We start from the raw sequence: 27,211 nt of genomic DNA, 5'->3' as shown, positions 1-27,211 counted from the left end.
GACTGTCCCAGGGTGAACACCATGGTTTCTGCTTGGAAGCCAAGTAGGAAGGGATCTCTTCCACCCTTCCTTCCTCTGCCCCCTCCTCTCCCTTCCCTTTCTTTTTCTCTGACATCCCTGTCCAGTCCTGTCGGCTGACTCAGACGGCTGAGATTCTGCATGTCAAAGTGAAAGAGACACTTCAAATTGGGACACTTGGGTCTCACGTCAGAGATACCAGAAAATGGGCAGCCTCGGCTTCAAGCCACATCGTTTTTGAAGCAACAAAGGGCCAGTGAGCCTTGGAGTAATTTCCAGAATCAGAGAGAAAATAGGTATCATTAAAAATCAGTGGGGTCTATATTAATTTATAAGTGCTCAGAGAATATTACTTGAGGTCAAGTCTGTCACAAGACTCCTGGGCCAGAAATCTCCATAAACCCATCCCTGAATTCTTCCCAATACCTCAGCTTTACATGTTAGATTTTATTTCACCTCAAGGAAAGGAGTTGGTGTGGGGAAGGGTTAAATTCATCAAAAAAGAAATTGCTGTGATGGCAACTCCCTCAAAGATCTTTTTCTCTCTTCTCATACATTTATTTTCTGTGTTCTTTTTTTTTTCCCTTTTGTTTCTCTTTCTTTTCATCTCCTTTTATCTCTTCTTTCTCATCCATTTCCTCACCTCTCACTTTCCTGTCCCCTCTCAGATTCACTCACCCTGTTTATAGTCATTCATTTACTACATATTTAGTGAAAGCCTCAGGGGTAAACAGCAAGAAAGACACAGTCACTGCCCTCCACAAAAATTACACTCTAGTGAAGAGCATAACATAAGCATATGAGTGAAAAGTAAGTAAACACATAAGTATGTAAAATAATTTTGAATTGTGGTAAGACTTATAATGGAAACAAAAAAGCACTAGATAAATATGTAGATGAGAAGTAAGTAGGGATATGTCATCTAAACCAGAGGTTCTTAACCATTCTTTTTGCCATGGACTCTTATAGAGTTTGCCGTAACCTATTGATTCTTTCTCAGAGTACGTCCATTGTCCTGGAATATATACAGTTCTATCCACACATGCCTTGTGAGTCCACTAATTCCAGGGTGGATTCATTATAGAACATCATAAAGAGTTTGAACATGATTTTCAGTAGAATAAGAGGTAATTATAAGGTTTTAATCAGGAGAGCACTTTTTTTTTTTTTAAATCTCTGTTATTACTATAGAGAAATAGACTTCATGTGACCAGTAGTAGAAGCAGAGACATAGTTAGGAGGCAGCTGCTTTGGTGTAGGAAAGAGATGATCCTAGCTTGTACTCAGATAGTAATCACAGAAAGGATTATTTCTAAAACGAGTGTCAATTAGAGTCTTCCCATAAAAGAATATGCATCCCCCCAAAAAAGCAAAGAGAGACTGGGAAGAAAGAAGTAAATACATCTTTTTATCTTCCTGTTTTTCAAAAGCCCCTCAGTCCTCTGGAGTTTTCCTTAGTAATGCAAGCTTAGCACCCCTCCCAAAGTTTGTGGCTTCAAACTATTAATAGCCCACATAATATGAAAAAAAAATTATACTTACTTGAAGCAAATATGTTTCCAGTAAACCTTAAAAGAAGTTGTTCTCCTTCTTTTACTTGGAAATGACGAGAGAGCTCTGTAGGGCCATTGAAAGCTTCTGAGCACGAGTTCCTGAGCACCTGCGTTAAATCCTTAGAAGGCACCACTAAAATGATGACTCTATGTGGAGTGTCTTTATGGTGCTGCAGGACAACGCAGGCAGTGTTGCTGAGCACAGCTTCCTCCAAAGATTTCACAAAAGAAATCAAATGGCTGTTGTCCACAATGGAAGACAGATGAAGCACAATAAACCTGCATCAAAAAACAAAAACAAACAAACAAAAAAAAAACAGGTGTGACCTAAGGTAAACAAACGGTCTCAAAAATACCACTGATAACTAATAACATCCAAGAAAGGAACCATTATCAAACCAAACTTTCTTTAAAATCAAGTCTTCTGATGACCGACTGGTTAGATTCATAAGTGAGTTTAATGAAGCTCTTGGCAGTCAGGAAACCAGCTCAAATCAAACCACATTCTGAGAGACATGATGAAATAAAGAAACTGTCTAGTTCAGCTGAGCTCTAAATATAGCAGTGTGTTCTAAATTATATTTTAATGAGCATTACTAAAGAATATTACTTTAAAATATAGAAGAAAAAGATGATCAAAATAATCCATTTACTACTAATAAGATGCAGAATATATATCATAATTAACTGGGGATTGGAATATTCTTCTCTGTCACATGTGGCAAGGATTGTTAGGATGGACCCTGTTATGGCTTGAATTGTGTTCCCTCCACTCAAATCCATATGTTGAAGCCTTGACCCCAAGTACCTCAGAATGTGACCTTATTTGGAGATACTGTCTTTACAGAGGTGAAGTTAATGTGAGATCATTAGGATGAGCCCTAATCTAATATGACTGTGTGTGTGTCATAAAAAGGAGAAATTTAGACACAAAGAAATGAGTATAGAGAAAATTCCAAGTGAACGTAACAACAGTCATCTACAAGCTGAAGAGAGAGCCCTGGAGCAGATTTTTCTCTCTGAATCCTCTGAAGAAATTTACTTTGCTAACAACTTAATTTTGACTCCCAGCCTCCAGAACTGAGACATTAAATTTCAGTTGTTTACGTCACCTAGTTTGTGGTACTGCATTATGGCAGCTTAGCAAACTAAAACAGATCCTTCCCCTGGGTAGGACCCCTCATCACCCAACTCTTCTCCAGAGAACTGCCCCACAGGAGGCCCCAGTCCAGAGCAGCCCCATGCCCAAGGCAAGGACTGACTGATGCAGATGTAAAGCCAGACCCTTGGTACTCATACTGCAAAGCTCCCATGAGCTATCAGGCAGAGGTAAACCTTCAGCTGACACCACAGATGTCCCCATCTTTTTTCCTTGCCCTACCTGCTTCTTTTATTCCCTTTCGAGATTCATCTGGGAGCCCTCTTTCAATAAAGCACTTGCATTTTCATCTTAGGCTCCTTTTCTAAAGAACCTGACCTTAGACAGTTGTAGACATAAGATGTTCCATTATGAAATAAAGGCTATCTTTGGACACAGAATTCTCTTAATGATTGTCTACTCCTCATGAACCTTAAAACTGTCAAAAACTCTTCTCATAATGAGCTGTCTAGAAAACATGGAAATGAGAAAGCAAAATGAGGACACTGGAATAACGAATTCAGTTTACATATACATGGTTATGAGATGAGCATAATGTGAACAGTTAATTACTATCTTCATGAAGTTTCAGAAAAGAAGGTGCTATTTTAAAACTATTTTGTAGTTAGAAGAAACCTGTAAAAATAAATCTAAGTTATGACTGGTTTCCAAAAGCACTTATTAAGCTATCATGAATGAAATTACAGTTAACATATTCATGTCGGTTCTGGTTTGCACGTTAAGCACACTCTAAGGGACTATTCATGTTCCTGTTTGAAGAATAAAGATTTAATCGTATGATCTCATTTATGCAAACATCAGTAATAAATCATTAAGGCAGACTATCATCAACTTTTATTGTTTGCTACTGCATTACCTTTCTAAATGTTCGCACAATTCAAATGATATCAAGCCACTCTGCACAGTTCTCACCACAACATCATCAAGCCCAAACCAGCCACCATCTCGGCTTCTGAATCCCAGTAATTTCAAAGATTCACAGGCATTGTTCCCAGGTTTTCTTACGGAAGCACTTTTTGTCCTATGCAGTGGTAGCAGAAGAGAAATTGGTGAATTTTGTAAAGCATAAATCATATTTAATACGTTTATGTTTTTCTTTATGTGCATAATCCAGTAACAATTCATTAAGTATATACTACGTACCACTAATATGCTATATGCACCAAGAATACAGAGATAAGGAATATAATACCCTTGCTAAGAAGCTCATAATATTACAGTATTATCCAATTATAGGGCAAGATGATCTGTGAGATAATTAAGGGAACATACAGAGTGGGTTAGCAGCAGAAGGAAGCTGCTCAGGAAAGCTTGCAAAGCGGAAATATTGATATTTGAGATGAGCTTTGGAGAATGAAAAGCATTTCACTACTGACAAAAAAGTTCAGAGAACACCCCAAAACACTAATAAACTTGCTGACATAAGTTTGGATGTTTTAGGAGAGCCAAAAGTAGTGTTATAGCACAATAGGTAAAACCTGAGGGTCTGAAACAAGGATGCCTACTCTCAAATCCAAGGTGGCTCTCCCTCTGATTAGCTGTGTGACCGTGGGTGAATTTTGTTATCTTTTTGTATCTCAGCTTTCCTATATATGAGACCAATAATGGTATCTGCATTATAGGATTAAATGAGTTAATATTTGTAAAGCAATTATAATTGTAGTAAGCATAAATGATATTAATATTCTTATTCTAATTCCTATGCCAGATGTGCCCAATTAACTTCTTTGTGCAACTCTTCTTGTTGTTTAACTTACCCCATCTAAAAGCCCTGAAAGAGATAGTTGTATATTCCATGGGATATTTTTCCCCCAACCAGAGCTGATTTGACTAACAGTAGATTAATTTCCAACACCCAATGAATTTAATTTTTTTTCTTTGGAATTTGACTAAGAGATCTAGTGATTGTAATTTGTCATTGTCCTTTGGTTGCAGTGTCCTGGGCTATAAAAGTGAATAAGCAGAGAGGTTATTAAGAAGAAGAAGAAAAAAAGATCAGATGCTAAGAAAGAAAAGAAAAATGAAGATGAAAAAAATCAATGTTATCTTAAGAGATGGAGCAGGCAAATTGTAGCCTTACATTAACTCCTTGTGTGTGTGTGTGGTTTTTTTTTTTGTTTTTTTTGTTTGGTTTTTTTTTTGTTTTTTTAGTTTACTAATATGGGTACCTGTTTCTCACAACTAAAGGAAGAAAAATCTTTAATACGAAAACCCCTGATCTAAAGATGCTGCATCCACAGGGAACAGAACCATTCAAGCTAGGTATTACAAATGAAAATCCAAGTGTAAATCACACATCTTTATTTGTGACTAGAATCAGTTAAAGGTTTAAAAGCACTGTAATTTCACAGGTTGAGCGGTCTTACGGCCTATAAATTAAGAACTAAACTAGATTTTAAATGTCTACTCTGAAAACTTCAGATGGTGATTCTTCAGGAATCACCCAGATTCAAATCAGAAGGATGGGGAAAGAAGTGACATTTAGTTTTTGGCTTTTTGTCTATAACCACAAATATGATAACTTTTATAACCTTTGAAGTCAATAATTTATTAACACAGGAATATATACTATACTGCATCCAAAACTTTGTCATTTACTAGAAACCGACTTAATTAAATGGAATGTTAATTTTTTTTTTTTTCTGATGGCAACTCTTACCTTTTTCTACCAATAGTCTAAATTTCTGTGGGCACTAATAGACTTTCAACTGTAGTGGGGCTGACCCTATTTCCAGTTCTAGGTGAGACAGTGCATTTGGCATATTTTAGTACTCTTTGCCAAAAAAAATCCAATTTCTATCAATTCTGAGTACATGATAAGATTATACTTCCTGTCCCTATTGGTCGGGGCTATGTGACTAGTTCTGGGTTAATGCATAGTGAATAAAGGAAATAAATATCTCTTTGAAGTGAAGAAGCATAAGTCTGGGAGTGAAGATGACCAAGAAGCAGCCTGCCGTTGATGGCCAAACAACGTGTCCAAGACATAAAGGTCATTGTTATAAACCCTTGGGATTTCAGATTTTGTTATCATGCCATCTTTGAAGTTAACCTGCCCTGTAGTACATATTTCTTCTGGATCCAGTGGTCTGTTAAGTGATGGGTTGGTGATAGATTTAGGGTTAGAATAAGACTCAATGTCTTCTTGTATATTCATGGTGAAAGAGCTTCCTCTTTTCCACTGAACTTGGAGTTATAAAGATGTAGCCATATTACAATATGAGGGACAAGCAAGCCAGAGAATGGAATTGGCACGGAAGAAGGCAGAAAGAGAAGTGAAATACTAGGTTCTTTCTGGTTCAAGAAAAATATAAAGGTAAATATATTCCTCGATTTTTAAATTACATGAAGCAAAGAATTCCATTAAAAAAAAAAAAACCTTTGAGTTTACTTTTCTGTCTCTTGAGATGAAAAGATTCTTTAATGATATAAAGATCAAATTTAGACTTCATTTTTTCCCTGCTTTATTGAGATACAATTGACATATAATGTGTAAGTTTAAGGTATATGGTGTGATGATTCGATATATGCATTTATTATAAAATGACTACCCCAATAACATTAGTTAGCATATCTATCACCTTAAATTTAGACTCTTATATCATAATAGATACAATTCATATCGAAATTAAATGATTTGTCATCATTCTTATTTATCCTAGGTGTTCTTAACAACTTGGCAAATAAATATTTCTTTTTATGTATGCTAGTAGCAAACTTTGACTAGTATTTCCTAGCAGTGAATACCACTTGATCATATTCCACAAATAACATTCTAATGTACTAAGAGTTCCATGAAATATAATCAACCTTTATTAAATCAATTTGTTTAATCAAGAATAACTGATCTAGCTATTTCTTGAGTCCAAGATTCTTCCCAGGTCCTAAATTCCGGGCATCCAGGGAATTATAATTGGCCCATTTGGGGGCAAATGTTCAATTATAATGAACAGAGACATTGAAGAACATGAAAGACCCCTTTAAATGCATATAGATAGAAAAGACAATTTTTATGGTTTGTTGTATAATTCTCCCAAAATAAAGTGGCTGGATAGACAAAACACTAAGTGTTCACTCCAGGCTTCCTTTTCAGGTCTTACTGTGCCCTCGTACCTCTGTCCCAGATCAGTGCCTTAGCGCTACTCAACTAAAAGGCACTCAGAGGTTTTTTTTTCCCCCAAAATGCAAAAGATCTGGTCCACAGTACCTCAATATTTTGTCACCACAACTAGAAATAGACATTACTGGGAACTTTTCAAGGACAATTTCTTTCTTCCTTTTTTTTTTCTTTCGTTTTTTTTTTTAAGTTTATTTTTTAGAACAGTTTTAATTTCACGAAAAAATAGAAAGAAAGGTACAGAGATTTTCCATATATTTCCTGCCCCGACATGTGCACAGCCTTCTCCATTACCAGCATCACTCACCAGAGAGGTATATTTGCTACAATTGGTGGATTGACACATCATAACCTACATTGATGCATCATAATCACCAGAGAGCACCGTTTTCATCAGGGCTCGCTCTTGGTATTGTACATTCTATGGTTTGGACAAATGTATAATGACAAGCATCCATCATTATAGTATTATACAGAGTATTTTTACCACCCGGGAAATCTTCTGTGCTCTGCCTATTCATTCCTTCCCGATCCCAACCTTTGGCAACCACTGATCTTTTTACTTTCTTCATAGTTTTGCCTTTTCCAAAATGTCATACAGTATGTATCATACAGTGTAAAGTATTTTCAGATTGACTTCTTTCACTTAGCATTTATGATTCATCCATGTCTTTCTATGGCTTAATATCTCATTTCTTTTTGGAATTGAATAATATTCTATCATAGGGATATTATTTATCCATTCACCTACTGAAGGACATCTTGATTGCTTCCAAGTTTTGGCAATTAGGAATAAAGCTGCTATAAACATCCATGTGCAGATCTTTGTGTGAAATAGTTTTAAACTCCTTTGGGTACATACCAAGGAGTGCTTTGCTGGATTGTGTGGTAAGAGTATGTTTAATTTTGTAAGAAACCAACAAACTGTCTTCCAAAGTGGTTGTACCACTTTGTATTCCCACAAGCAACAAACGAGAATTCCTGCGACTCCTCCACCTCACCAGCATTGGAGGTTGTCAGTGTTCTGGATTTGGTCATTCTAATAGCTGTGTGGTGGTATCTCATTGTTGTTTTAATTTGTATCTCACTGATGTCATATGATGTGGAGTATCTTTTCATATGTTATTCACTAACTGGATATCTTCTTTGGTGAGGTATCTGTTACAGTCTTTTACCCATTTTTAATCAGGGTCTTGGTTTTTTAATGTTGAGTTTTAAGTGCTGTTGGATAACATCAAATGTGTCTTTTTCAAAATTTTTTTTCCAAATCTGTGACCCATATCCTCATTCTGTTGCCATTGTCTTTTCTAGAGCAAAAGTTTTTAATTTTATGAAGTCCAGCATTTCAATTATTTCTTTCATGGACTGTACCTTTGATGTTGTGTCAAAAAAAGTCATTGTCATTCCCCAAATCATCTAGACTTTCACCTACCTTTTCTTCTAAAAGTTTTATAGTTTTGTATTTTACATTTATATCTATAATCCATTTTGAGTTATTTTTTGTGAAGGGTGTAATGTCTGTGTTTAGATTAATTTTTTTTGCAAATTTTTTTGGATGTCCACTTGTTCTAGCACCATATGTTGTAAAGACTATCTTTGCTCCATTGTATTACCTTTTCTCCTTTGTCAAAGGTCAGTTGACTATATTTATGTGAATCTATTTCTGGGCCCTGTATTCTCTTTCATTGACCTATTGGTCTATTTTTTCTCCAATATCACACTCTATTGATTACTGTAGCTTTATAGTAAGTCTCGAAGACAGATAGTGTCAGTCCTCTGGATTTATTCTTCTCCTTCAATATTGTATTAGCTATTCCGAGTGATAGTTTCTTTTTTATTTGAAAAATAAAATTAAATTCTTCCTTATCTGGCTTTCTAATCCACAGGTAATATTATATGCTTTTACATAAAATTGTATATAATAAAGTAAAAATAATTCTAGTATACTATCTTCAAGTTTATTAAATGTAAAATATCGTATTTTCTCAGTAAGCATTTAGTTCAAAATTTTGCTGAAACCATTTCACTTTATTAAAGGAAGTTAACCAGTGTTGACAGTATAATACTGGCTGATGAGTACAAAGAAAAATATGGTATGTATGTTCTTACTATTTATAAAATTACCATTTTTCAATGTAAAACATGATTACTGTAGTTGATAACAATACATTAAATAATCGAAATTTGCTGAGAGTAGAATTTAAATGTTCTCACCAGAAAACAAAGAGATAAATATCTGAGGTGACAGAGATGTTAACTAACTAGATGGGAAAAATATCTTCACACTGTGTGTGTGTGTGTGTGTGTGTGTGTGTGTGTATAGTCACCACAATGTATGCTTTAAATATCTTGCAATTTTATTTGTCAATTATACCTCAGTGAAGCTGAAATAAATAAAAGTATCCTTTCTTTTCAGGTTGAATCTCAAATGTATTATAAATTTAATATACAAAACCCAGGATTATAAATAACAAATCAGGAATAATCTATGGCCTCTTCCTTCCTATTGCTAAACAACTAGATCCTGATAAGCCTACTTTCTAATACACTTTTTTGGCTTGCATGAGTGGGAGGAATCTTAAAGGAATTTTTCAAATTCCCCTGCAAAAATATGTATGAAGCCAGGGTTGAAGGTGAGGGAGCAACCAGATGGGAATGTTGGGATTACTATGAGAATGAATTCCTTTTCAATAATTTAGGTACAGGAGAAATCTGTAAATGGTAATCAAGTGAGCAAAGCAAGGCACTGCAATCCTTGAGATCTCATCCATAAAAGATGAACTTGAGGCCTTACCCAAGATTCTCATGGAGGCTAACATAATCCCAAGTAAATAGCACCTAGTTCTCAGCAGAGACAGAAATAAATGCCATCCGGAGGAAAGCAGCTCCATTTATGTCTGCAGAATTCTCATACACGCATGCTTACCAGCAGAAGTCCTCAAACACATATGGAGGCAAATACCATAAGTGACAGTCAGCAGAAGCAACAGGCAACACCCTCAAAGGCTACAGGTATCCGAATTAGTAGATAGAGAATGAAAACAACTATATATGAAAAGTTTAATAAAATAGAGGACAGTATCATAATAATAAGCAAGCAGCAGATGACTATCATGAATGATTGGGGAAATTTGAATAAGAGCTAAGTAGAACCTTAATAAATAAAAAATGTAATTGCTAGATATAATAACCCAATGACAAATTTAAAGTAGATTTTAAAAATATACCATGTTTGTGGTATCTTAACTAAAATGTGAAGAAATTACACGGAATATAGAACATAGGGACAGGAATATGGACAATATAAAAAAGAAGAAAAGAAATATGGAATTTAGAAAGAGATGGTCTAATATATAATTGGAAATCCAGAACGATAGAGTGGATAAAATTGAAGAGAGGCAATATTTAATTAGAAAATATATAAGGACTTTTCAGAAATGTGAAAAGACAGAAATTTACTATTCAGAAAGCACAGTGTATTGAATTTCAAAAAAAATGTTTTTAAAATTCATATATAAATACATCATAGAAAAATGTGGACCATCACATACCGAGGCCAAAATTGAAAAAGGATTAGCATTAAGAATATGAAAAGGACTCCTACAAATCAATGTAAATATTTCAAAATGAATTATATAAATGTCTAACCATTGTATATACCTGAAACTAGTATAAAATAATGATAAAAACTTTAAAAAGGTCCATCTTATTCAAAGTCAAGCTCAAATGTTGCCATCTATATGAATCCTTCTCTGCATATTAAAGCAATCTTTCTCCTTAAAAAAAAAAAAAAAAAAAAGACTTCAAAATGGGCCAGGAAATTGACAGATGTTTCACATATAATAAAACACAAATGTCTAATAAAAGACATTATGAAAAGATGTTGGCCTAATTGTAATCAGAACATTGTAGATTAAAACTACATGAGATTCACTTTACATCTATTAGATTTTAAAAATTCTAAAATCTGACAATATGCAAGGCTGGAGAAGATGAGGAACAATAATAGGAGATTGTAATTTAATTCTACTATCTTGTAAAACTTGTAAAATTGTACATATACATACCCTAGGACTCAGCAATTAGATTTCTAAATATGTACTCTAAAGTACTTGCACAAATATACTTTAAGTCAAGGATAGTCATATTAGTACTATTTGTATTGGCAAAAAAAAATAAAATAAAATAAAGGAAACAATCCAGATGCCCAACAATAGGAAAGTAGATAAATAAGATATGTAGTTATTCAATGGAATATTGTATAGAAGTGAAAGTGAACATACACAAATGTAAATGAAAAAGCAAAACCATAAGGCTATACGCAGTAGGAGACCAGTTTTACTTTTGTCAAGCACAAAGCCTAACGAGACAATGTATAGGAATGAGTAAAAGTATATGTGATAAGACTAAAATAAATGTAAGCAAAGGAATGATGCAGTATTTCCAAATAGTGGTTAAATTTGGTTTGGGTGAGGATCAATTATGGCAGGAAGGCAGGGGTTGGGATTGAGGAGAGGCAAGTAAGGAAACACAATTGTATTGATAATATCTAATTTGTTAAGTTATGTGGTAGCTTTACCAGCTTGTATATTTTATTATGTGATATGACATCTATTTCACAAATATTCTTGTATATGAGGTACATAGTGCATTTAAACAAGATAATCTTAAAACCAATAGCATTACGCAGAAATGGTCTTTTTTTCAGGAGCAACTCCATTTAACTCTAAAATATTGTTTTGTATAATGTGGAATGTTTCTATTTTATAAATTTCCCCTTTTATTGCTGTAAAAAATTTTTTCTGGCTTATAATTAAATGACTTTAATCTTTTCCCCAGAAATCAGACATGTGGAAATGTAATGCAATAAAGACCTTTAATTTTCATATTCAGACTATATTTTGGCCACAACTAGTTTTTATCTTTTTTTATTTTATGAGACATGGATTGTTTCACCATGTTTCTATTTCCATAAAAAATGTTCAACTGGCTTTCACCTCTTGAGGAAAGAGTGTTAAATAAACAGTGATATAGATTCTTATTTGATTATTTTATGCTCCACTGGATGGAGAAAATACATCTACCTTACCCAGTACTAATAATAGAGCATATTATAATGTATCAATATAGCATTGTTGAAAAGTATAGAATTAGTAATACAATTTACATTTTCCATGAATTTACTCATTAATTTGTTTAATTTACCTAACATTTTTTTTTTTTGAGCATCTACTATGTTATAATTGTACTGAGTGGTGATAAATTGAAAAAAAGCACTTAATAATACTACAGTATGGTATAGGATGTGCACAAGGAATGGGGCTGACAAAGAGAAAAGCTATGGATTCTTCCGGGAGATCTTAGAATGTCTTGACAGATAAAGAAAGAGTTGCACTGCCACTTACAGAATGTAGGAGAGGTCTCCAGCTAAACATGGTAAGAAAAGAATTGCCAAGCAGAAAGATAGATCATGTGCTAGGGCAAATAAATGGAGAAGGAAAAAGAAATTGGCACTTTCTGGCCGATTAAATTGATGGCAAATGGCCATCTTCTCACCACAAAGTAATACTGGACAAAATCTCTCCCTCCCTCCCTCCCCCCCCCCCCATCCCTCAATCTCTCTCTCTTGCACACGCGCGCATTAGAGGAACTTAAAGCTGGAGGCAAAAAATTCTCTATATCTGGAAACAAGAAAACGAGACTCACAAAAAGCTAGGATGCTTTTCTCCCCCTAGGGACCATGAAGACCTGATTCCGTAAGTACTCCCGCTCTCCATCACCAACCACGCACATACTTCCGGGTGTGTGGGGCTTGGGCTTCATATATTCATTCAGGCAAATTAGATACAGCTTCCAGCTGTTAGATGGAACTAACTCAGTCATAAAACTGGAATCCCAGAGGGCAACACTGTCCATGAAATGAGAAACAATAAAAACCCAAAATTTCTTTGAACATTGGCTCGATGAAGCAAAAAAGAAGCACAAAAAGGCTACTCGGGGTTGGAGAGGAGGGAAGAAAAATTAATCTGATCAAAAAATTATAATCTATACTTAGAAATGAATTCTTATGGGTAAAATTCTTAGAAAGGAGTTAGTATGATAAACAATGTACTAGATTACACCCTGGTAAAATATAGGATTGCAAACGTCATGCTAATAGACGATAGAGTAATGAGACCATAAAACGTGTATGTTTGCAATGATTAAAGGAGTAAAGGAAGACAGAAAGTATGATGAAAAAAAAACAGTTTGGAAAAGAAAGGTTTTTAAAATATAGGAATAGCCTTTTAGAAATGAGAATTATAATTATTAAAATAAATAGTTTAAACAAACTAATGGAAAATTAGTAAAATATATGTTAAATCTAGGGAAATATCCCAAATATAGATATAAAGTATTTTAAAATATTGAAGATTAAAATTATGGTGTATGACAGCATAAATTATATTTAATCCATTTATATTTATTTAATATAAATGATTATTTTATTTATATCATCTTTTTCTTTAATGTTTTCTTTTATTTTTGTTATCTCTTATAACAGAACTTTCCCTTTTTTCTTTTTCCTTTTGCTTTTATATTATTTATGTTTAATACCAGAAGTTTTTAAAAATCTCCTAAATTTTACTTTATCAAGTTTGCACACTTATTTCACTATTTATTTTGTTATGAACATGTGAGTAGTACATTTTTGCGAACCCTTATATTTAAAAAAAAAGAAAAAAAAAACCTTCTTTGTTAGGTGATAACCCTAATTCCACAATATCTTTCCTTCAAGACTCTAAAGGTTTTAGTCCAATTCTTTTCTATGACATTTAGTGCTACAAAGAATGAGACTGAGGATAGACTGATTTTATTCCTTTTTACTGAATCCATTTCTGCTGAATGGATGCTTATAGAATTGTTTTATTTAAACATACATTTCAATTTTCTATGTTATGTCTAAGTATTTTTTTCATAAATTTTGTCTAGTAATTATTCAGCACTTTCTAACTCACGGTTTTAATCAACATCAGAAAATTACATTTAACTATGCCTTTGATTAATCCTTCTTTTATGATTGTTTAGTTTTTTTCTTTGATGGTACATATAATTATTAGGTTATATCACTTCAAATGATTTCTTATACTTTGGTCCCTTTTCATTTCAGCTTATAATCTTTGTATCTCATCTTGTTGTCCTTTCATCTTTTCCTGGTCTATCTGATGGCTTCCTGTTTTCTTGAAAATTTTGCTTACTGGCTACTACTAAACTTACAAAATAGCTTTCTACAATATTTTCAAGGTAACTGTACTTCTCATTATTCAAATGACTGTGAAATGTCAGGATGATATTTTCTTGATTTTTATATTTTGTTTTTTGTTGTTTTTGGTCTTCTTGGTATTGATAGGTATTTTTTTTTTCCTTAAGACACCAAGTAGGATTTTGTTTTTTTCTCATCCTTGAATGAATATTCATCCATTCATTTTCAATTTGGTAGCCAGTTGAATCACTTTCTCAGATTCGGAGGGCAGATCTATGTAAATCATTTCTAAAACAATTTTCAGTGTTTAGTCATTTCTGCTGAGTATAATTCCTCTAAACTGAGGTGTAGCATTCTCCTACCTGTGCTAACTAAATTTCCAGTGCTTTGAGTCAACTGAGTGTATGAAAATCTGGCATCCTATGTATTTCTATTAAGATTCTTTTTGCCTCTACTTTTATCCCTATACTTGTGGGAATTTCATTTTTGACAGTACAATATGCTGTGTCCAATTTCTCTCTACATTCTGCTCTGTTGTTTCTGAAGAATGTGGAAATATAACAAAGGAGGGTCAAAGGAACACTCGAATTAATCACTTCGTGAAATGTTATCTGTGTATTATGGAGATAATTTTATTCTCATTGACATGTATAAACTATAAAATCAGGTAATAGGGACAGACAAATAGTTACTTCTACCATCTTTCTGGTAAATGGAGCTGCTTTGTTTTATAATGTAAAGTATGTGAGTCACAAATTATTTTTATTAATCCTTTGCTATCTACCCTACAGACAGTAGAAATACTAGGTTCTAGCAATAGGTTACCAGTCAGAGTCATCTTTTAGGGTTAAGTTCTTATTTTAAACACACACACATACACACACACACACACACACATATTTTAGGAGCTATTTAAAAGATGTTTTGATTTATTAGACTAATATATTTTAAATTGGAAAATCCAGGATATTTCTAGATTGAAATCTTACTTTACCATCACATACAGGTACATGGGTTAACTAAGTTACCACTTGGAATATATTATCACAAGTAACAAAAGTTTATAAAAGTGGATCACGTCTATGTTCTCTCTCACTTACCTAACGCTAGGGAAAATTTGATATCTTCTCCCAGCCACAACCCAACATTCTGCTAGTGTCAGTTTCCTAAATTGCAAATGTAATGGGAAAGAACAAACAATCCACTTCTCAATTTCTAGCCTTCCATCCTCAAACTAAATAAATGATGGCCACACAAAGTCTATTATTAGAAATAGCTACGTGAGTCCACCAAGTTTACACCATTTGCAGTTACACAAGTTCTTAATCTCATTGAATTTCGGTCTTCTCACTGATAAAATGAAGATGAGGTGGTGGGGAGATTAAACGAATTATATACATAAGAAACCTGGCACACAGTAGCTTCTCAATTAATAGTAGTTATTATTTTAATTAAGTGTCTGAAGTTGTTTCTCCTGGTTTTTCAAAGGGAAAAAAAAAATCCCTTTAGAACCAGAGAACAGAAAAATTCCCTTCTGCTTTTTTCATTAGGAAAATAAAATAAGTATTAAATAAAAAAACGGGAATTAAGATCAAAATTACTATTATTTGGTGTACCCTTCTTGCTGTTGGCATTTCATTTCTGATTTCACTCAGGCTGGCATCCCCCCTCCTCTCTCTCTCTCTCTCTCTCTCTCTCTCTCTATCTCTCTCTCTCTATATATATATATATATATATATATATATACACACACACACACACACACACACACACACACATACATACATACATATAGATTTTGTTTAATTATGAACGTTAGGAGATGGAAGAATCCACCTATATGACAAATATAGACTCAAATTTAATTTGTTTTGGTCAGGTTCATTTTTTTCCTACACCAACATAACACTCTTAAATATAGAAATTAAAATCACAGTTAATTATATCATAAATTCTTTGAAAGCAAGGATTAATTTTACCTCTTTTGTATCAACTGTATTGCATAGCATACTTTTGGGCCCATCACAGCTAAAATCATTACCTTTCGTAGATCCGCAAAATGTTATCTTTATATGAAAAATATTTCATAATATTTTAATACTGATTTTGAAGTACAAAACATCTGATTATGTTTTTAATTATTTACATTTCTGTGTTTACCATCAAGTCAGTTGGAGATAGAGTCTAACTCACCGGTTGAGGTATAAAGGTACAATCCTATTTGCTGTGGCTCTAGCTGCTCTTTTATGATCTAGTTGAGACCCCAAAATTGTTTTATCAGGTTGTGGAGAACAAGGTAGAAATACAGTGACTGGCTTCTGGAAAGGATGTGTTGATGGCTGCTGAACATGAATCAGAGGGCTTGTGGATACTACAGAGTAGGAAGTATCTTGCTGTGTTTTTAAATAAGCCACTAGAGATGGGTCAACAGGTTGGACCTAAACAAAGAAAAAGATATATATTCTTATATTTTAATAGTGAAAGATGCAAAGTATCAGCACATTTCTAAACTAATTTTTTCAAAATTTGATAGAACATAGTTTTAATACATTTCTCTATACACTGTTGGCTGGAATTAGCGGTGAATTCGTCTATAAAAGAGCACAGCATTTGGACCCTTTTTACAAAGTCCTTCTGAAAACTAGGTTCCCTACCCTTTGTTATAAATAACTGAGAAACATTCTTAATTATAGGCAACAAAATGACCTAGAAAACAAAATAGACGTTTTACATAATTTCTAATTAGGACTATTGTTAGATCAAGAGATCTTTAGAAACTAGAAAAACAGACTATATTTACTTACGTGTTTCCTCTCATATAAGAATGGCTAATAATAATTTTAAAAAGCTAACCTAATTTTAAAATTTCAAAGTTTATGGAAAATATTTATAAAACTTAACTATTTATAAAATGATTTCTTACCAACTTTTCTTTTTTGCTTACCACTTATAGTAACGACCGAGAGATATAGGAGAGCGTAGGGGAAAGTTCAGGCTATAAGGACAGGGAAAATTTAGGAAATATCTTCTAAAAGGTAGCTTGATACAGCATTATTCACCTTACAAATAGTGTTTGCATATATTCTTTTAAAAAATCCTTCCCCAGTAAGGCTGTTTTATAATTAAATATAACCACACATTCAAAATTATAAATATTTTAATTTATTGGTCTCTTTTTTGCTATCCTCTCTGGTAGAAATTTTGAATCATATGAATGTCCAATGCCTGGCATCAATTCTGTCATAGGTACTCAATAACTTGTTAATAAATATCATAAATAAAATAACACAAACGTAGCTAGAAAAACCTTTCAGTTAAAGCAGGGATTTATTTTGAAATGAGATTCAGTGTGTTTCAAATCATCACTTAATCACGGATAAGACTGTATATTAGATTGTTAAAAGTATAGGAATTTGTTTATGATTTTATTAAATATTTGTATCTTCTTCATTGTTTAGGACCGTATGTGATGACTCTCAAAATCTATGAGAAGGGACTTTACCTTTAATTGTATAAGCACTGATGAGCTGAAAACTCCTGGAGGGTAATTTAAAGATATTCGAGAATCCATGCTTGGTTTAAGAGTAAGGCCTTTCTTTGTTACTGTGAAGGACTCTTTCTTTAAGCAAGACACAACAGAAAAGATACCCAACTTGTAAACTTTCACTTCAGCACAAGTTCCCTGTATGAATTGAAGGACATTAAGATAAGGACATTAATACAGCACTTTTCTGGGGGATATACTGTAAATACTCTGTGGCTGAGAAAAAAAAATCCATATGCTGTCCCTGTAGTCTCCCACAACTGAGAGTAATTCCTTTAATCCCAAACGGATGGTCCTTTCAAGATGTGACATAGAAGTAAATAATAAGTAGTTTCTCAATTGGACTCCATGATAAAGAGAGAAATCTATTTACTTTAAATTCCAAAGAGAAATTGTATCTATATAATAGGCAATAACATTCAATGTCTTTAACAAATATTAGTTACTTCTGGAATCCTTTCCTCCTTTATCCATAATAGACTTTAAATATTAGCCTTTATTCAGAAGATTCAATACTGTTTTAGGCATTCTAAGGACTGAACAGTCATCATTCAGGTAGTTTAGGTAAACACTAAAGCACCTGTACTGCCAGCAAATTCTTCCTTCAGACAATTTACAATCCCTTAGTAAAGTCATTTTCTCTACTTCTCTCTTCCATGCAGTGGGAGCAGTTGACTAGAAAGGGACACATTCGTGTTTCTTTTTTATATAGTGACATTTAAATTTGTAATGCATATATGCAGGCACATATTCAAGCTTTTTCAAACTCACACAGAAAGGAACTGAGTACATAAATGAAAACAAAATTATCTACTCCTACAATCACCAAAGCTTAAAATGAGAAGAAAGACTTAGAAGTAATTTAATCTATTCATGCTTTCCCGACAGCCAGCTGGGCTCCACCCTGGCATGAGTGGATAATCGTGCAGACACACACAAACATTTCGGGGACAATCACAATGCAAAATAATCTATCATTTGAAAACTGACTAAGGAAAAGATTTCACAATATCACTGCGTGAATCTGTCGCTGGGAAAATCCAGGGCATGATGACTGTTCTTAATTGGCTGGAGGGAAAATGGTGAGAGGTAGAAAAAAAACGTCTTCTGGGAACTGCTGATGGTTGCCCTGTGTTTCAAGGATATTTGGCAGATGCTGGGGAACCGGAAGAGTTTTTAAGCAAGGGAGCGCCCTGACCAGAACTCTGATGGTGATTTATCTGACTCCAGAATTAGAATTCTTAAATGTCGTGTAAACCACATAAAAATTTGGAAGGAATCCAGAGTTTAAATTTTCTTGGGTTAAAAATAGGAATAATTGCCACTAGAATAATATAAAGAGAAAAGTATATGCTTTTATTTTTTTCAGTAGACACTGATTCTCTCTCTATCGCTCTGTCTCTTTTTTGCTTTTGTTTTCATTTTTGCTTTGATTATCCATTTGCTAAACATCTTATGTATCCATTGTGAAAAGCTCATGTCCAAGAGCAGTTTTTTGCTTTTATGACAGTCACACAAAGTGGCCAAGATTAAAAAGCCCCAATCAAGGGCTGTTATACTTACAGGCTTCCTAGACTAAATAGAAACTGTATTAGTTGCATGAATTGGAGTAAATAATTAGAATAGGCTTAGCTTTCACATTCAACTGTATAACATTATATGTAACTCAGAAAAGACCTAAACCAGAAAAAGAGATGTGTTGCAAAGAATTTGTTGTGTGCATGGAAATTTTTTACATTTATATCCTATCCTCTTTGAATAATGACAACTCACTTAAAGCTGAAAAGACAAATATTTTAATTGTTTTACAATCAGTTCAGTGATCCACAGAACCTTCAAACTTAGTCCATATCGCCTCTCTGCTAACTTTAATACTTGTGTATAGTCTCTCTTCAAAAAATGTGAACTGGTAACCACAGAGGGCCTCAGAGTTATTACAATAAATTCTACAATGAAAAATGATAATTTATTAACCCCTAACATGTGTTTTTCAGCTTCCTTTTATCTTCATAAGTGTATAGTATTTTTTCATTTCATCCTTATGACCCAAGCAGATAGATACTATTAGTTGTGCATTTCTCAGGTAAAGAACTTGAGTCATAGTAAGATTACATGATTTACCCGAGTTCACATAGCAAGAAAGTGTAAGAACCAGACTTCGAACCCAGTCAATCTTCCTTTACAACCTACCTCCTATCAACCACATATACTATCTTCCATGTGCGGACAAAACACAATTTATAGACTTAATAACTATCTTTAGGCATCATACACACACATGCACAAGATTGTTTGTTTGTAACATATGTTCCCAACCCATGAATAATAAAAATAAAGCTACTATCATCTGGAAATTCTAACATTCTTAGCTTAAGGTCCGTCAGTGTAGAAACGTTAGTGTAAAAGTAGTCTAAGGCATGATGTTGGTTTTGTTTCCCAAATGAAAATATAGTATTTGCTGGTTCTAGACCCAAGTTCTCTATCCCTAACTTTGGCCAATAATTTATGTTATATTTATATCTACACTATGATTCTGGTAGTCTAAGTAATATTTAGAAAAAGAATCAAACAGTAAATGTAGGTGTAGCCAATGATTTACCAACCTTGTAACTTCCTCTCATTCCTTCCAGTGAACTTGGGGTTAGGTAACTTGACTGAAGGCTTATGTCAGACACTTTCACCATGATGTCTCTGTAATTTCCCCTGTAACGTGCAGTAAATGGAATTGCAATGCATATTGGGAATGGAATTCTCTTTTCCATATCCGAGCACTCCACACTGATGACATTGCTAACCAACTCTTCATTATCACTCACTATTAAAGAACTCATGCTATTAATTATTCGGCATTCTAGATGTTGTAAAATGTATGATGATGCTGTGATGTAACAAGACACTTGGGAACCAGTATCATCGCTCAGCACATCAAGAAACCTGCGGGGGGATAAAAGATGTAATTTTTACAATTATTTGATTTACGTATTGTATAGCTAAGTATATAAGAGCCTAAGATCTTATATTGACATGTTCATGTGAATCCAAGTTCTCTTGCTTACTGACTCTGTGACCTTGGGCAACATACTTAATCTCTCTGTGCCTCAGTTTCCTCAACTATAATGATGATAAAATAATAATATATGTCATAGGAAGGCTGAGAATTAAATGAACTATTATATGTTAAGTAATTAAAAATCCATGCCTGAAACATAGTGGGTATTATGTTAATTATTATTGTTGTTACTATTATTATTTAAGTAGTTGATTCATTCCTCAGTTTTGTTCACTTCACAATATGAATCTGAAGATCGCTGTAGCTCCTTGATAAACCAGATACTAATACCCAAATACTTTTTTAAATTTTGAAGAGACTAAATATATATCTGGTTTTGGAATTATCCAAACACATTAGATCAAATGATGATGCTTATTTCATTTTTTTTAAAAAGCTGAGAAAAGTGCAAAAGTACTGTGAACTTATAACTAATCAAAGTAATTAGAAACAATATTTATAATCTTCAAAGAATCAATCCAAAAGCCTATTTTGACCAAAAGCTTATTTTGATCATTTGTTTTACTCTTGTTGTTGTTGTTGTTGTTTTTATCATTACCTTTGCCAATGATTTTATAGTCCTGTAGGTTTAAATTCACATTTGAGATCAGTCACTTGCTATTCATTTGACCTTAAAAATCAGTAATCATTATTAAAATAGCTAATATTTTAGTTCTTTCTATGTGCCAGGTTTTAGGCTATATATTATTTCATTTAATCCTCATAACATAGGGTTGGGCTGTTATATTATTATCACCATTTTACAGATTAGGAAACTGAGGTTTAAAAAAATTTATCTTGCTGAAGATAACACAAATGGAAAGTTGTAGAATCAATAATTGAATCTATCTGTTTTTAACACAAAAGCCCAATTTTCTACTATAATATCATACTTCCTCAAATCATTCCAAAGCCCTGGTTTCTTATTCCAGGGCTTATTAGCTGAAACTAATAACTAATCGCAATATGCGGAGATTTAATAAGATCAAATGTTTAAGCTTCTTAAAAATGGGTTAGCATAAAATGAGTGTTAAATAATGTTAGCTCTCTGCATCAAAATTACCAGCTTTAGTTTCTCCTTTTGTTCCTACGTCTCATTGTATACCAGTGAAATGATTGATATATAGACAATGTCAAAGAGAACTAAGAAGATCTATATCAAATATGGCATTAATAATCAGTTTTAGAATAATCAGATTTTAAATATTTTCATCTATTATTAATGAATTTTTATAGTACACTTTAACATAGTAGTCTTAAAAAATGAAATTGCAAAGGTCATTTATTTATATTTACAATTCCAAACCCAAAAATTTTAAAGGAATAGAAAATTATCCAGCCCAATGGTCTGTGTGAGTATTCTCTGATGATGGTGATTATACTTTAGAAAATATGAAACATCATTTAGTAGAAGACATAGTGACCCAGCCTTCAAGAATAAATAACTTGACTTCTGAAAAATGACTTCAAAAATGCCTCTCTTTTGTGACATGGGAACCATCTCAATACATTCTTAGAAAAAACTGACAGTTGAGGTAGGGTGAGGAGACCGCAAATTGCTTTTATTTCTCTTAATCTTAACCAAATAGATCAGGTCTAGCCACTCAAATAATCTCATGGGTTTATTCTAGTTTTGTTTCCCTTTGAGTCTGCACACTAGGACAACTACACAAGAAGAGATAGGCTTTTTTCGAAAAGGTATTCAGGAAGGGATCACAACAGATGCTGAGCGAGGTTGTGTTTATGGCACTCGTCTTTTACATGGCATGTGGCCTCCTAGTCTGAGGGATTGCAGTGAGTAGTCATCTTAAATATGCAAGCTAAGCACAATTGGTTTGGAGGCCACAAAGAGGAAATCAGTAACTAGGGAACACCTAAAGTAGATGTGAGAGGGAGTGGTTCAGCAATGACTCATTAGTACCAACTTTGAGTCATTTCTGAATGTGAGGATCTGCAGCCTTAATGTTTTTCTCAAGTGAAATGAGCAAACACATATTGGCTGCTTTAATAATTGTTTTCGCAGGAGCTGTAACTCTTGAACCATGGAGGTCTTTCTTACATTGATTGTACTCCTAGGACATCTATAGAATTTATTAGATTTTCAGACCTGTAGAGATATCATAGCTAAACTAGTTTCAACCTCTTCATTTTATAGATGAGATAACTCATGTCAAAGTGAGTAAAATGACTTGCCTGCAATCATAAACTAATTGTGGTGTTGTCCTAAAATGGTATAGTACATCTTCAAGAGCATCACACATCTTGACAGAGAGGGGATAAGTGAAGTGTGGTAGTGTGTAGAAGGTGGAGAAAGTGAGGGTCGTTGGGGGTGAAATCAATTAACACTAACATTTAGCTGAGCGTGAACATCTGCAAAGTGGCAGAGTACTAGGACCTTTACATAATTTCTCATTTGCCCTTACCAATAATCCCAGGAAGTATATGTAATATCTACAAAGAAGGAAATGGGCTAATAAATGAAGCAAGTGGTCAAAGGTTATAGAACTAGTTAAGAATAAAACAGGAGATAAAATTTAAACCTGACATCCAAACATATGATATTTTTTCACTATTTTTCAGTGCTTTCTGAGGGTGTTATGTTTACTGGGGAAATAGTTTGTGAATATTTTATTTTATTTGAACAAATATGGATTATTACCCCTTTGTATTGGGGAGATAATTCATAAAATAGATCAGTCTTTCTCACTTTTTGAAGTCATGGGTCTTTGAGAATCTGATGAAAGCTCTGAACCAAAGAGATAAAATAGGTATGAAAATATACATTTAATTTTAAGAACCTCCCACAGCTTATTTATGAGCTCCCTGGAGTTCTAAAGAATTCATGATGATTTATCAATAAAATAAATCTGAGAATTTACTTAAGAATATAAATATAATAAATCTGAGGCTGGAAAATTCTCTTCTAAACTTTGAATACTTTATAGTCTCCTAGTTTTTTTCTTATTATAATTGAAAAAATAGTGATTTTAAAGTGTCCCTTTAATGGACAATTACATATTTTAACTACTTTCTCACAGTCAATTTTTTTCTCTTTTAAAGAAACATTTAATATGTTTGTTTCCTAAAAGTATAAGAAATGAATGATATTAGTTATAGCAGCTGTTAAATTTTTATGGGAATAATTTAACTTGAACTACTGATTTACAATATTGTTTGGAGATATAAAATGAAAATATAAAACTTTGCTTACTTACAAATACTATGTGTATAAAACAACAGACACATACATATAAATAAGCATATATAAGGTTTTCTCGTATTGCGTTTACTTACTCCTTTTCCATTATGTTATTATTTTGCTTTGGACTCTCTGAGTCATTGGGAAGAAGACTATTCGCATATTTATTGGTGACATCACATGTTATGGAAGATGTGGTAATCTCCTCTCTTTGGTTTTCTGAGGTCTCTTGAATTTCTCTTTCTGTTGTCTGAATTATGTCATGCATCTCTTCCTCATTGCCACTTGTGTTCTCAACAGTCATGTGTTCTATTTGTTTATCATCACCATTTTCTGTATTATCTAGGAACATTTTGTTCTGTGACTCTTCTTGCCCTGTTACTTCACCATTCAAGGACATATTGTTTTCTTTTTCCACTAACTCCAGACTCATGTACGCTAACTGGACCTGGTTTGTGTAATGACTTTCCTCTCCATTTGTGGAAGAAACATTAGCCGTTTCTATGACATTTTGTTCTCCTCTCGCAGCAGTGTCTGTTGCTTTGATATCTTGAATGGAGGACATTGTCTGCAGTGGAGTACATTCATCATGCATGCTGCAAAAATCACACATCTTTTTTTCTTCTTTCTTTAGAAGTGTAGCTGTGCTCCCCAAATATTCATTTATTCTCATAAGGCAGTCTCTGAAAGTAATGATTTCTACACACACATACACACATAGACACATAAAAAGAATAAATACAAAACTAAACCAAATTATGTTTCTCCACTGCCATGTAATGAGATACGGCAAAACAACATTTAAAACCTATGAAGATATTTACTGGGCATTTAAGCCAATTTTCCTCCTGAAGGAGAAGTCATTTGTACTAGTATCATTCTTTTAACACATCTAGGAATTGGGGACAAATGACTTTTTAAGGTTGTAAAAAGAGTAAATCTAGTTCCCCTTGCTTGTAAAAATTCTTTAAATATTTGAAGACAGATATTATGACCTCCCTAAAAGACCATTCAATTGAAATCAACATCTCCCATTTCTCATTTGGTATGATTTTGAAACTTGTTCTTTCTCCATTGAATGTACTATAGTTTATCAATTATTCACTTACCATTATTTGCTAAAATTTAACAAAACATTCCAGATGAGACTTGGGTAGAGGCATACCATAGCTACATTATTTCTGCTAGTGTGGGTGCAATATTGAGTATTTGGTTTGCTGTTATAAGAACTGGATTAGGTTTGTGCTATTTCACCTGCTGAATTTGTTATCATTGGCAATTTTCAAATTAGTCTTTCAAAGAATATCTCTAATTATATTGCTTCTCTGATTAGGTAATGCAGTGGCTACTCAAGGACTCCTAAACCAAGTCAAGTCTATTCACTCTAGTGTATACTTTCACCATGATCTATTTTGATATAATCTCTCACTCCATCCCCATTTCTTACCATTCTCCTGTTTGTTCATTTCTCCTCTCTTCACAGCTAGGATCACCTGATGTATTTTTGCAGGTTTAACAACTGTCCAGTCTTTAGTACTATGGAATGTGTACTTTAAGCCCCATAGCTCAATGTTTTTAGAATCATCACTAAATCATTCTTTCACTAATCTAGACTTATTCTTTGGGCTCCCTTTCTGACATTTTTTTTTTTTTTTTTTGTCTTGTACCTGAGACCCTGTCTTTATTTTGAACTCATGTTCTGGTACCTGAATAACTATTTTATGAATAACTATTTGTCTTTCTATGTTGCCTAGGACCACATTCAATTATCTGAAGAGACTTGGATCCTAGCTATGAGCTCCAGCTGGTAGTCTCTTTGTCATGCTGCCTTCGGACAGATTTCCCAGATGCCCACTATCTGCCCTCTAGACTGAATTTCTTACCATTATCTTCCCTGGATACTTGATTAATGAGACCTATCCACTTGCCTTGACGCTTTATTATTTAGAATTGGATTTTATGACACCACCCATCTTCTTACCTCGAGTGACTATTGTTGTGTGAGATCATATTCATCAGATACCACATTCTTCCTGCTGTACTATATTTCTCAGCATCCATAACTGGGCCTTTTCTGAAGAACCTGTATTTCTTTCAGTGTGTGTTAGGAAGGGGGTGTTTAATTTCATATTCCTGCTTACCCCAGGCTTTCCAGTGTTTTTGCAACTAATACATTCAAACTCAAGTAAATCTAAAAATAGGATATCATATTCCAATGTAGACAGACTGTTTATTTTGCCTCAAAATAGTCCTATATTTTTTTACCTCTACGTCTTGGATCCTGTTAATAACACTGCTGCTTGGCATTCTCTTTCTAGATTTCCAGTTTCTTGCCACCTATATTTGATTCACTCCTTGATCTTCAGTTTAAATGCCACATTTTTTTCTAGCAAAATCTCTAAATCCCTGCTCTAAAAATGGGCTCTTACCTGCTTCTGAATTCTTAATGCACTTTATTTATATGTTTCTAATGAAGCTGGCCTCGACGTTCCTTATGCTATTGTGTATCTGTCTCACCTTATTTCCCCTATTATATTGTTAGTCTCTTGTGGACAGAGATTCTTTCTCAGCTTTCTTGGTATGCACCTTAGCCCCTCTCAGAGTGGCTACACAATGGATATTTGTTAGAGAAAGAATGAATCAAATACTTGCCTTGTTTCCACGTACATCGAGTCTCCTTGCCAAGCAGTACATACAGCTGTTGGCACGTAAAGTGCAGAGTCCCTGTAGTATGCTCCAAGAGTTGATGAAGGGCCCCGCTGAGCTCTTGACCCAGAAAGACCACTGTGGCTATCCAAGTGGCCCCACCAGCCTCTTCACAATAGTTAGGTCCCACGAGTGCCTGCTTTAGCATCAGGTTTTGTCTCCAAATCTGCTTCAATATTTGGCCTAGTTTACCTGAGCCCATGTCTTCTGTATCCATTTTATGCTCTAAGAGTGAAATGCTTCTTTCCTAACAGCAAAGCCTAAAGGTTTAGCAAATACGAACTTGGCGAAAGATATTTTTCCTAAAATCTAGGAGATCATCCAAGTCGGCTAGCCAAGCACTTTCTCACTGCACAATAGTTTATTCAGCTTCTTGTTGACCAGTGAAAAGTTACTAGGTGACCACAGGAGGGGCGTTCTTGCACCCTGGGTGCCATTGTGTACAGAATAGATTAATCGCAGAGGTAGAGCTAGCTCCCACAATCCCATTCTCTATGTGAGTCTTACACATTCAGCATACTATGGGAGCCCCACATACTTTTCAAGTTTCAAGGCAAGAAAATTTAGATTCTGAATAACATGAGAAGTTTATTAATCAAAGGTAAATGGTTTGAACAACATGG

At 33.9% G+C, this 27,211-nt stretch overlaps 1 protein-coding gene across 1 annotated transcript in view; it reads right to left on the bottom strand.

Moving 5' to 3' along the window:
* The window catches only part of DTHD1 (death domain containing 1), a 56,992-nt gene extending 30,060 nt beyond the window's left edge, over window positions 1–26,932 (bottom strand). The window contains exons 1-7 of the mRNA XM_016140734.2: window positions 26,535–26,932; window positions 23,978–24,581; window positions 20,238–20,568; window positions 17,593–17,772; window positions 16,284–16,528; window positions 3,587–3,751; window positions 1,561–1,850 (exon numbers count right to left, since the gene is read on the bottom strand). Coding sequence (XP_015996220.2) covers window positions 1,561–1,850; window positions 3,587–3,751; window positions 16,284–16,528; window positions 17,593–17,772; window positions 20,238–20,568; window positions 23,978–24,581; window positions 26,535–26,805 — 2,086 coding nt within the window. The 5' untranslated portion in view covers window positions 26,806–26,932. The remainder of the gene's footprint in view (window positions 1–1,560; window positions 1,851–3,586; window positions 3,752–16,283; window positions 16,529–17,592; window positions 17,773–20,237; window positions 20,569–23,977; window positions 24,582–26,534) is intronic.
* Window positions 26,933–27,211: the final 279 nt, after the last annotated feature.

The sequence above is a fragment of the Rousettus aegyptiacus genome, unplaced genomic scaffold (assembly GCF_014176215.1).
Source record: "Rousettus aegyptiacus isolate mRouAeg1 unplaced genomic scaffold, mRouAeg1.p scaffold_m13_p_10, whole genome shotgun sequence".
NCBI lineage: Eukaryota > Metazoa > Chordata > Mammalia > Chiroptera > Pteropodidae > Rousettus > Rousettus aegyptiacus.
The sequence above is the reverse complement of the archived record's forward strand: the minus strand, read 5'-3'. Positions and strand labels throughout refer to the sequence as shown.